General features: G+C 54.1%; 1 protein-coding gene across 2 annotated transcripts in view; it reads left to right on the top strand.

The window, feature by feature from the left end:
* Nucleotides 1–483: 483 nt before the first annotated feature.
* The window catches only part of TTLL1 (TTL family tubulin polyglutamylase complex subunit L1), a 23,684-nt gene continuing 13,383 nt past the window's right edge, over nucleotides 484–10,784 (top strand). The window contains exons 1-6 of one of the 2 annotated variants that reach the window (XM_069081966.1): nucleotides 484–623; nucleotides 2,041–2,106; nucleotides 6,252–6,368; nucleotides 8,573–8,781; nucleotides 9,586–9,766; nucleotides 10,526–10,609. In XM_069081966.1, coding sequence (XP_068938067.1) covers nucleotides 6,256–6,368; nucleotides 8,573–8,781; nucleotides 9,586–9,766; nucleotides 10,526–10,609 — 587 coding nt within the window. In that variant the 5' untranslated portion in view covers nucleotides 484–623; nucleotides 2,041–2,106; nucleotides 6,252–6,255. Of the gene's footprint in view, nucleotides 624–2,040; nucleotides 2,107–6,251; nucleotides 6,369–8,572; nucleotides 8,782–9,585; nucleotides 9,767–10,474; nucleotides 10,610–10,784 lie in introns of both variants that reach the window. The other variant, XM_069081965.1, reaches the window with a different exon arrangement.

Genomic DNA, 10,784 nt, shown 5'->3' with positions numbered 1-10,784 from the left:
CGGCGGGGTCTTCGGAGGTGGGGCCCCCGGGGACGGAGCGGTGTGTGCCTGCCGCCCCTGACCCCAGGCCTCCAGGGGGGAGCCCCCTCCTCTCCGTGCTGCGGGGGAGCAGCTGGCGCCCCGCGCCCGGACCGTCCCTCCCAAGCCCGGGGCTGCGGCTCTGGAACTTCGGCCGCTCCGAGTTCCAGAGCCGCCCCCGCCCCCAGAAAGGAGCCTTCCCTCCCACTGCTGGCACCCGGCTCTGCTCTTCCTTAGAGTAAGAACGCTCGGCCCGCCCCCGCCCCCGCCCCCAGACACTACCGAACCCACGGAACAAATAGCGAAAAAAAAAAATCTTATTTAAAAAAGAAATCATTTCCCCATTTGGCGGGCCGCAGCTCCCCAGCGAGCCTGCGCGCCGAGCCTGCTGGAGGGGCGGGGCCGAGCCAGAGATGCCCCGGAAGTAGTCCTGAGGAGGCCGGAAGACGCCTGCGCCACGCTTCCCGTTTCCAAGGCCCACCCGGAAGCAGAAGGCGGGGTGGCGCTCGGCCGTAGAGCCTCATTCCCGGCTGCGGCTCCCGGGGCGGAGCCCAGGGCGGGAGCGGAGCCCCAAGGGGCGGCCGGACTGCTCTACAGACCCGGAGGCAAGTGAGGACGGCCCCGCCCTGGTCCCCCACCCAGCCCCGCTCCCTCGGTCGTCCCGCCCCTTCCCCTCCGGGGCCAAGGAGCCGAAGGCCTTGAATGCCGGACTAAGGGGATGACTTTTATCCTGCTGAGGTCCCGGGTGATGAGGCTTTCCTAAGGGGATGGTCCGGGCCTCCCCCGGTCTGGACTCTAATTCCGGACCCCAGCGTGGGGGAAGGGTCATCCCCATTGTACAAATGAGGATGGGTTCAAACTCAGGTCTCCCGACTCCTGGTCAGACACAGTGCACTGAAAGCTCCTGGGGCTGGGTTCGAGTCCTCCCTGAGGCTCGCGGGCTCTGCCCCGTGGGGGGTATCTCCTCCCTGCCCCCATGCCCAGGCCCCCGGTGACCCCCCCCCCCAGAGGCCGCGGGCGCTGCTCCTGGGGGTGCTGAGCCTGAGGCCGGGCTGCCCTTCCTTGTCCATGGAGCCCACGCAGGACCCCACGCCTGCCCCTCCACTCCCAGCACGTCGGCTTCCTCCTGGCCGATGCCAAGCCCGGGCTTCGGCGGGCACCGTGGCGAGGATGGTCCGCGTTAGGCCGGCACAGGGGTCCCCTGAGGGTGACAGGCGCCCCCGCCCCCTGGCTCCCCGTCGGGCCGGCCCCTCCTGGTCAGAGAAGACCAGGCCGCGGCTGGGCAGGAGGCAGCACCCCCCGGGCCGGGCCGGGCCGCACGGGCAGCCTGGGCGGAGCCCGTCCCAGGCCGCCGCCCGTGGAGGGGCCCTCCGACCCCCTGGGAGGCACCGGGCAGCCTTTGGGAGCCTTCGGGGCTGCGCATGCCGCGGGTCCTCGCGTAGCCTGGGTGCCGCATCGCAAGCGTCACAGTGCATGCTGGAAGACCTGACCCAGGTCCCAGGGCTGCTGCTTCTACTGGGCCGGGCCCGGGCCCTCGGGGGCACCCAAGAGATAGTGCGCACACAGCCCTTTGCGGCCCCGGAGCTCCGTGCAGACGGCGCGGCGGAGATGGTGCCGGGTCCGGCCCGGAGGCCCCGTGCTACGGTGACCCACTCGAACGCACAGGACCTGCTGGGACTGGAATCTGTCCCCAGACCTATCCCTCAGGGATCCCCGACCTTGGGCCCATCATTTCTCCTCCTTCCCCGTGCCTGGTGTCCTTCTGTAATTACAGATTTTGCCTAACTTCTTTTTGGGGGAGGGTCATTTTGACCTGAGAGGGAACAGAGTCTGGTCTGTGCAGACAGACTGGCAGCTGTCCAGCATAGAGAGTGGTCAGGGGGCCCGGGACCTACCCTCCCCCGGCTGGATTCTCTCCAAGGGTGGCTTGTTTTGGTCTATGGGTGGTTAAAAGATTAAGTTCTTTGTATTCCAATTAACTCTGAACCCTACCCTGTTTTTTTTTCTACATTCTTTTTTTAGGTGGAGTCATTAGAGAAGAAAGCAACCTGTAAACAGCCAGCAACTTGTTAATTAGCAGCTTAAATGGTATGTTTGTGGTTCCTTAGAGAGTGTGTCCCCCAGAGCTGACCTGTCCAGTGAGAGTCCCTGCCCAGGGCTGCCATGGAACAATGAGGTCCTGCCGTCAGGGAGCTTGCAGTCTGGGTAGGGAGAGGGCAGGCCTATACATTCAGTAATCAGAGAAAAGTCACAGGGCAGAATGGGATTGATTGCCATATGAGTGATACAGAATGCAGTTACTGCGGAGAGGGAGGGAGCCCCTTGGACTATGGGATAGCAGGGGTCAGTGGAGAGGGGGGAGGGAAGAGGCCCAGCAGGTGAGAGAGCCAAAAGAGCTGAAGGAGACTGAGTCCTAGTGGGCACAGAGCAGAACTAAGCACTCCAAGGCTGGGGTTCTCTCCAGGGCCTTTGCAGGGGCAAAGAAAGGGAGACCAGAAAATAGGTCGTCTTATTGGTTGGTGACCTGGACTGTATACAATGGTCAGTGGTGGGAGGGGTTGGGAGCCCAAGGTCCAGGAGTCAGCAATGGGTTTGGGGGGGGGGGGGGAAGGGTGTCAGGAGGCTGTCCCAAAAGCTTTTTAGTGACTGAGACAGGGGATGGGCCAGCATGCCACCAGTGTCCCAGTGTCGAGGGAGGGGAGATCAGTGAATGAGAACAAACAGGCCCACAGACATCTTGAAAACCCGTCTCCTCACAGAGTCATTGTGAAAATCATATGAGACAGCACAGTCCTTACCTTCCAGGGGTTTTCAGAATTTGTCCAGGCCTTGGGCCAGCCTGAGTTCTCTTCCCTGTCCAGTTTTAATTTCAGGAAACAATCCCCTTGCATGGTGTAGGCCTCAGTTTCCTCCCCTCCCTGATCAGGGAGAACTGGGATTCCAATTACTGGGAAGTCAGGAAAGAAGGTCCAGGATATATCCAGGTTCCTAGCAGCCCCCTTTGGAGTAGAAGATCCCCGAGAAGCCAGGGGACTGTGGCCTCCAAAGCCTCTCACTGTGAAGTGAGAAATGTTAGGAGGGAGTCAGAGAAACTTGGGAAGGCTCATCTGCACCCTCCCACCAGGCAGGAAGCTCACCAAGGGGCAGTAGGTGGTAAGTAGCCAGGCAGAGTCTCAGCACACAGTAGGGCCGCTTCCTTGCTTTGACACAGAAGAGGTCGAGGACAGAAGAGTGTACACACATACACACACAGAGTTGTCATTCGACTGTTTTCAGTCATGTCCAACTCTGACCCCATTTGGGGTTTTCTTGGCAAAAATACTAGAGTAGTTTGTCATTTCGTTCTCCAGCTCATTTATAGATGAGTGTGTGTGTGTGTGTGTGTGTGTGTGTGTGTTCATTCATCCATCCATCTATTTGTCCATTCATTTATAGCAAATATGACACTTTGTCCTTGTCCTCCCAGTCTCTCTTTTGGAATGAAAGAAAGAAGCATTCTGTATATATAATATGTGTGTGCATATACACATACGTACATACATATATACATGTATGCATATATATATGCACATAGACACATACGTATATAGATGTGGTAAAATATACATATTCTCTGTATATATCATGTTTTCCCTTTATCACAAGGAGTTTTGGAGGTTAGTCAAGGGATGTGTGTGTACGTGTACACCCCAATATGTGCACAATGACTGTGGTATAAATACAAAAGGAATTGGTATACTCTCCAGAAAGACAAAAAGCGTTAGTAAAATTCTTTTCAGTTCTCAGTACTCAGTAATGTGAAGGGGTTGGTCTAGACTAGACCAGCACTAAGGCCCCTCTTGCTGTCCTCCATGCTGCCACTCAGAGGTGGGCCAGAGAGCTCCAAGGTGGCCTGGGAACCTGTGCCTCGATTAGCTAAGGTTGTCCAGATTTTGTCATTCAGTGACCAGGTAACTTGAGGCAAATCTTACGGATTCTCAGGCCTAGGTTTCTATATCTGTTACCTCGCTGATTTATCCCACAGAGTTCATGTAAGGATGATTTTAGATCATAGATTTGAAAATGTTTTGGGAAAAAAGTTTCTACGAATAACAAGGTTTTAAAGGCTAAGTCAGAGCTCAAGAAATGCTTATTTAAAGACAATTAGTTCTGTCCTCTTACCTTTTATTTGCCTTTTTCCTGGAATGTAAGTTAAAATTTCTCTTTATGTTTTTTTTTTAAATTAAGCTTAGAAACAGTGATTTTTGTTTCAAAAGAAAATCCAAAAAGTAGTGACTCGTGGCATTGGAGGAGGAGATGGCAGATTTTAAAACTGGCTTTTACTGTGAAGGAAGCACAAACCCCATCCAGCACAGGGATGGCTCGGTGTCGGGCCAGTCGTCAGAATGAGTGGTACTTTAAATTCCTCTGAATTGGAAGGAAAGTGGAAGCTATGTCCCCTTACTTCTGTTTGTAGTGTTGTTTTTTTTTAAAGCAATTGGGGTTAAGTAACTTGCTCAAGGTCACAAGGCCAGGTGTTTCTGGGTGGGTGCTAAGTGTCTGAGCCTAGATTCATCCTGACACTGGAGCCAGTGCTCTTACTCGCTGAGCCACCTGGCCGCCCCCTGTTTGTAGTTTTTAAAAACAACAGTGTTGCTCGCTATTTCCTTCCATGAGCGTTAACTTTGGCTCATCCTGGGAATTGCTTTGATTTGAATAGTTGTCCAAATATTCCTTCTTCCCAGGTGTGGACCAGCGTATGCTGGAAACCTTTAACCTCCCAGTGGTCGGTCACTAGGCGGCAGAATCTGGGCAAGATGTGTCCCTAAGTGAGGACCTTCAGACGCAAGTGACTGGACCGTTGGGTCCTTTAGCCCAGACTCACCAGATCAGCAGAGCTGGAAGGAACCTTTCGATAGGACTCCCTGGTTTTACATCTGAGACATTGATTAAGTACCTACTGTGTGCTGGGCTCTGTTGTGAACAGAGAGAGGCAGAAGACAGGCCCTCTCTAGTCTAGTGGGGGAGATCCCAAGCAAACAGGCTAGAGACCAGACACACTGGGGGTCACCTCACAGGGAGGGCACTAGCTTTAAAGGAGATCCTCTTATTAGAAGAAGGGATTTTGGCTGGGACGTGGAAGCCAAAAGATGGAGGTGAGGAAGCAAAGAATTCTGAGCCTGGGGGATAGCTGTGAAAAGATTCAGTGACTCAGCATGGATCATCTTGTGTTAGAAACAGCAAGGAGACCAGTGTCGCTGAATCTCTGAGTGTCTTGGTGGGTGGGGGAGGCGAGGGAAGGGGCCAGACCAGCAATAAGGGCTTTGAACATCAGATAGAGGATTTTTTATTTGATCCTGAAGGTGATAGGGTGCCATTGGAGTGTATTGAATTGAGGTTTGGGGTGACATGGTCCTCGGTTTCCCTATCTGTAAAAATAAGTGGGCAGGGCAGTGCAGTGAATAAAACAGCAGGCCTGGAGTCAGGAAAACCTGAGTTCAAATCCGGCCTCAGACACTAGTTCTGTGGCCCTGGGCAAGTCACTTAACCTTGTTTGCCTCAGTTTCCTCATCTATAAAATGACCTAGAGAAGGAAATGGCAAACCACTTCAGGATCTCTGCCAAGAAAACCCCAAATGGGGTCACAAAAGAGTGGGACATGACTGAACAAGAGCAGAAATGAGAGGGTGGGACCACCCCCCAGGTCTCACTTCTCCGATTGTGAAATTGGGCGACCCCCTAATGCCAGTCACTCAGGCCTGCCTCCTGTCCTGGCGCTCCTGCTGGGCTCTCTCTACTGTGGACGGCCACTCTTCCAGACTCACGCTCTAGAACCAGATGGCGTTTACCCTTACTCTGCAGGGAAGGGACCACAAGATCTCCCCTAAAGCTCATCTCGTCCGATCTTTTCCTTTTGCAGATGGGTGAACTGAGTCCCAGAGGAGTGGATGGCATACAGCCAGTTACTGACAGAGATAGGACTAGAGTATTCACAGCAGCCTGTGTTCCCAAGAATGTCTATGAGGGAGACCAGACAAGGATTATTCCCATTTTGTGGAATAGGAAACAGGCCCAAAGTGGGGGATTATGCAGCTGGTGTTAGAGACAGAGCTTTTGACTCCACTTTGGCATCCTTCCCTCTGCCCAGCTGACTCCCACACGGAGGGGATTTGGTAGGAAGCCAGGTGGCCACCCTCCTCTGGGGTCATCGTGGGGAGCAGCCCTGACCATGCGCTGTCTCTTTTTCTCTCTAGGATAATGGCAGGCAAAGTGAAATGGGTGACAGACATTGAGAAGTCAGTACTCATCAACAACTTTGAGAAGAGAGGCTGGATCCAAGTGACAGAGAATGAAGACTGGAATTTTTACTGGTGAGCTGATAATTTTTCCCTTCTTTTCCACCTGGCACATTCCCTGGTGGCAGGAGATTACAAGGAGGGTCATGCCTTGCCCTTCACAAATGTGTACCCCTCTGGGCCTTGGTGACCTCCTCTGTAAAATGGGCTCATCAGACCCCCTGCCTCATGGGACGGAAATGGTGGTGTGCTCCCTCCGCCTGCCCTCCCCCCATCATTTGTGTCTTCCAGCTGCTTTTTTTCCCAGAGAATCCAAGGCACTTACACATAGCCATTCAGTAGTGCTTTAATCATGATAAGCAGTCATGCTTTGTCAGCCTCGCACCTGAAATCCAGGGGCCACCAGACACTCTCTGAATGCTCATAGTCCCTTAGCCGCAGAAAGCTCTGGGATCAGAGGACGGGCAGCTGTTTGTGGGATGGGATGGGATGTAAAAAGAGCCAGTATGGTTTTAACTGTGAGTTTGGATTTTACATTTATGCTCAGCACAGCTCACTCTGCGCCTTTCACTTTAGAATTTTCAAGGTGATTTCACCAGCATCATCTCATAATATTCATGACTGTCCTGATGTGAATAGAATTAGAGAATTCTGGAGTCAGACCCCACGAGATCACCCAGTGCAAACCCTTCCCTTATTTGATAGTGGGAGAGACTGAGGCACAGAGAGGGGCAGTGACAAGTCTGACCTAATGCCCTTCTTCTCCTGCCCCATCCCAGTCCTTGCCATGTCTCTGGGCTTGGGCTGGCTGCTGGTGCCTCTGTTCTGTGGATGTACCGGTGTGGAGTTAGCAGATGGGGGATGGAACTTTGTCTTGAGTTTCCATCTTCCCCCAAAGCACATACTTCGGGTTCTCCCTCTCACATCCTCTGAGGGGAAGGTTCCCCGTGCCTGGGCTTCTGTGCTCTGTCCTGGTCTTCCCACAGCTGACAGGCCTTCTCTAGGAACCACCAGTAACACATATGAAGTGTCATTGTACAGAAGAATGGACAGGCCATGGTGTGGGGTTGAGAGAGGTGGGCGTGGAGGTTGCTGGGCGATGGGAGCTATGCTCCTGGGAGTGTGAGATTTTCTGATTTGGACTTTGATCCCCGCACCTCAGTGCCAGCTTGGGTTTATAAACTGGTTTGCTGAATCAAGAGCTCCCTGAGGGGAGAAATGCTCCCTGATTCTACTTTATACATCTCTTGTCAGCTGCTGCCTGCTTCACTTTTAGCAGGGCCTTAATGGCTGTGGAGTTCAGGCAGCTCAGTCCTTCTTCCCAGACATGCCCATCACCCAGTTACACTGGCATTTCAGGGGCTCTGGGTTGTCCTCAGCATCTGCTGTCCCCTCCATCTTGTCCTCTGCCACACATGTCCAGACCCTCCTGCCTCCATGTGACTCTCTGAGGGCCAGGGCAGTGCCCAGGGTGCCCATCGGGCATAGTGCCAATCACGCATGCTGGCCATTTACAGCCTCCTGAAGATCCCAGGGAACTCTTACTGTGCACATGCTAAGTACATACTAGGCTGTTAGAAATGAGCTGGGACGGGATGGGCCCTAGGCTTTCATTACTCCAAGGAGCTCCCAGGCACACATGTGGACAGCCTCTTCTCTGTATCTTGTTAGTGGCTCATGCTGGTGTCCAAGGTAGGGGCAGCTGAATCTGGCCTGTAGGTTCCCTTGGCAGACAGGGCTATAGGACTGCTCTGAAGCACTGAGATAGTCAGTGATTTTCCCAGGGTTTCTGGTCAGCGTTGTCACAAATGGGGCTCTCCCCAGGTCAGCTCTTCATTTTCTCTGCCCCCTGCCTCTCAGAATATTAAATGTACTGTTATTTTTGAAGGGGAGGGAAGAGAGGCCCTCACAGCCAAATGTTTCAGGAAGAGCTTCCTGTAGGAGGTAGCCCAGGAGCTATAAGAGGATTCTGAGAAGCAGAGGGGAAGAGGGAGGGCATCCCAGGCAGGGGAGATGGTCTGAGCAAAAGTGAGGAGGTGGGAAGTGATGAGCTGAAGGGACCTTAGAGGCCATCTGGTTCACCTTCCTCATTTTTTAGAGGAGGAAACTGAGGCCCAGGGAGGTCAGTAGTGCTGTTCCCCAGGTTCCAGGCCAGCAGATCCAGGATCAGAAGCTCCCTGGCTCTTTCCAGTGGCCACACTGACCAGCAGCAGTGAGGGCTCCCTCACAGCTTCAAGGCTGGACAGGCACTCAGTGGCCTGCCTGTGCTTGCGTTTCAGGATGAGCGTGCAGACCATCCGCAATGTGTTCAGTCTCGAAGCTGGTTACCGCCTCTCGGATGATCAGATAGTCAACCATTTCCCCAACCATTATGAGCTGACCAGGAAGGACTTAATGGTAAAGAACATTAAGAGATACCGGAAAGAGCTGGAAAAAGAAGGAAGTCCCCTGGCGGAGAAGGACGAGAATGGGAAATACATCTACTTGGGTTTGTATCTGCTGGCCGCATCTATACCTCTCTGTGTATCACCCCTTAGGCCAGTGGGGTCTGAGAAGGCCAGGCCTGACAGGCCCTACCAAGGCTTGAGATGCAGCCCTAGAGACACCTTACAGCCCTGTCCTCCCAGATGGGCCTCACCTAGCAGAGGCCAGAGATGAGCCTTACCTCCTGGGCCACAGGCTGGCAATGCCAGAGTCAGGAGGGCTGGAGAACAGGGGATGTCAGGGCTGGGAGGGGCCTTAGAACAGAGGTGGGAGATACCAAAAGGTTGGACCAAAAGTCCAACCCCTTCATCTTGTGCATGAGGAAGCCCAGTCTTAATGTGGGGGAACTAAGCAGGGTCACTTAGTGGCACAGCTGGCTTCCAGGTTCTTGCCTCAGTTTCTCTTCTTGCTGCCTCCTTCCTGACCACACCAGCCCTCATCTTCCCCTATCCCACCATCATCTCCTCTCTAATTCCTAAGGATTGGCTTCTCTCCCAGCTAAAACAGCTCCTTTGGTCTCTCCATCTCCCTCCTCCCAGCATGTCAATCCCTGATGGTCACAGTGCTTCTTTGGGGCTGCTGCCCCCCAAAGCTGGGGGGAGGAGCCCCCTGGCTGGGAGTGGCCCTAAGTACCCCCCCTCCCCAGTCACACACAGGCTGTGGGGAAGTGAGCTGCTGAACTGTCTGCCAAAGGACTGAGTTTTCGGTGCTCGAGGCCAGTGAGTTGGTGGGTGGTGGCTGGGCAGCTCTCGGGGGGCTTCAGGTCTGGGCTCTGCTCTGACTTCTGCCCTCTGCCTTGACCCTGTAGACTTTGTGCCAGTCACCTTCATGCTCCCGGCTGACTACAACCTGTTTGTGGAGGAATTCCGGAAAAGCCCCTCTAGCACCTGGATTATGAAGCCTTGTGGAAAGGCCCAGGGGAAGGGGATATTTCTCATCAATAAACTCTCACAGATTAAAAAGTGGTCTCGGGACAGCAAAACATCATCGTAAGTGGAGAGAAATACGTGCCTCTCGTGTTTCTGTGGCCAGCACCCTGGTCCTTCCCTTCCTAGAGGGTTATCCCAGTTGTAGCCATGGGTCCCAGGGAGGGGAGCAGAGGCCCTGCCTGCCACAGAGTCTTAGGCTGCAGAGGCAGCCAGGCCATGGCCCCAGGGGCCCCTAAATCTCTTCGAGTCTTAGGGTTCTTCTCTCTGAAGTGGTCCTGAGACCATGGGAGACCTGCCTACCCCCAGCAGTTCACAGTAAGCTGCCATCGTCCTGTGAGCTCAGGCTACGGTAGCTCTTAGCTCCCAAATGCCCCACTGTGCCCTGGCAGAGGGAGTGCCTGAATCGGTGCAGACCTGTGATCCCTCCCCTCCATGGCCACATGGGACATGGTTCTTTTTAGGAAGGGGCCCCAGAGATGACTTGACCTGGCCAGGGCCAACTAGTCAGAAGGCGGACCTGAACCCCGGGCTTGCCCTTTATCTGTGCTGAGCTGTCTGCATGTATCACTCATGGGGAAACTGAGGCCCGAAACTCTGTGTGACCATGTACCCAAGCTAGTACATTCAGCTCCCCAAACATTCAGTAAGTCTGAGCTCAGTTCTGGATGAGATGCAGGGAGCATTTGGCCCCTGCTCCTGCCCCACCCCAAGACAGAGCCCAGGCTGGGCCAGGGTCAGGGCCTGGTGGCACACTTCCCCTCTCTCTAGGTTTGTGTCTCAGTCATCCAAAGAAGCCTATGTCATCTCTCTGTATATCAGCAACCCACTGCTCATCGGCGGGAGGAAGTTTGACCTGCGCTTGTACGTCTTAGTGTCAACGTACCGGCCCCTGAGGTGCTACATGTAAGAGAACAGTGCTCCCTCCCTCCTCTCTCTTCTCCCCATTCTCTCTCTGTTTCTCTCTGTCTCTCTCCCTCCCCTCCCTATCTCTCTGTCTCTCTCCTTTCTCTCTCACCTCTCTGTTTCCATCTTCTCTTTCTTTCTCTCTCTCTTCTCCCCATTCTCTCTCTCTCCCCCC

The sequence above is a fragment of the Petaurus breviceps genome, unplaced genomic scaffold (assembly GCF_028583685.1).
Source record: "Petaurus breviceps papuanus isolate PSGF00001 unplaced genomic scaffold, PetGlider_PUasm1.0 156, whole genome shotgun sequence".
Taxonomy (NCBI): Eukaryota; Metazoa; Chordata; class Mammalia; order Diprotodontia; family Petauridae; genus Petaurus; species Petaurus breviceps.
The sequence above is the reverse complement of the archived record's forward strand: the minus strand, read 5'-3'. Positions and strand labels throughout refer to the sequence as shown.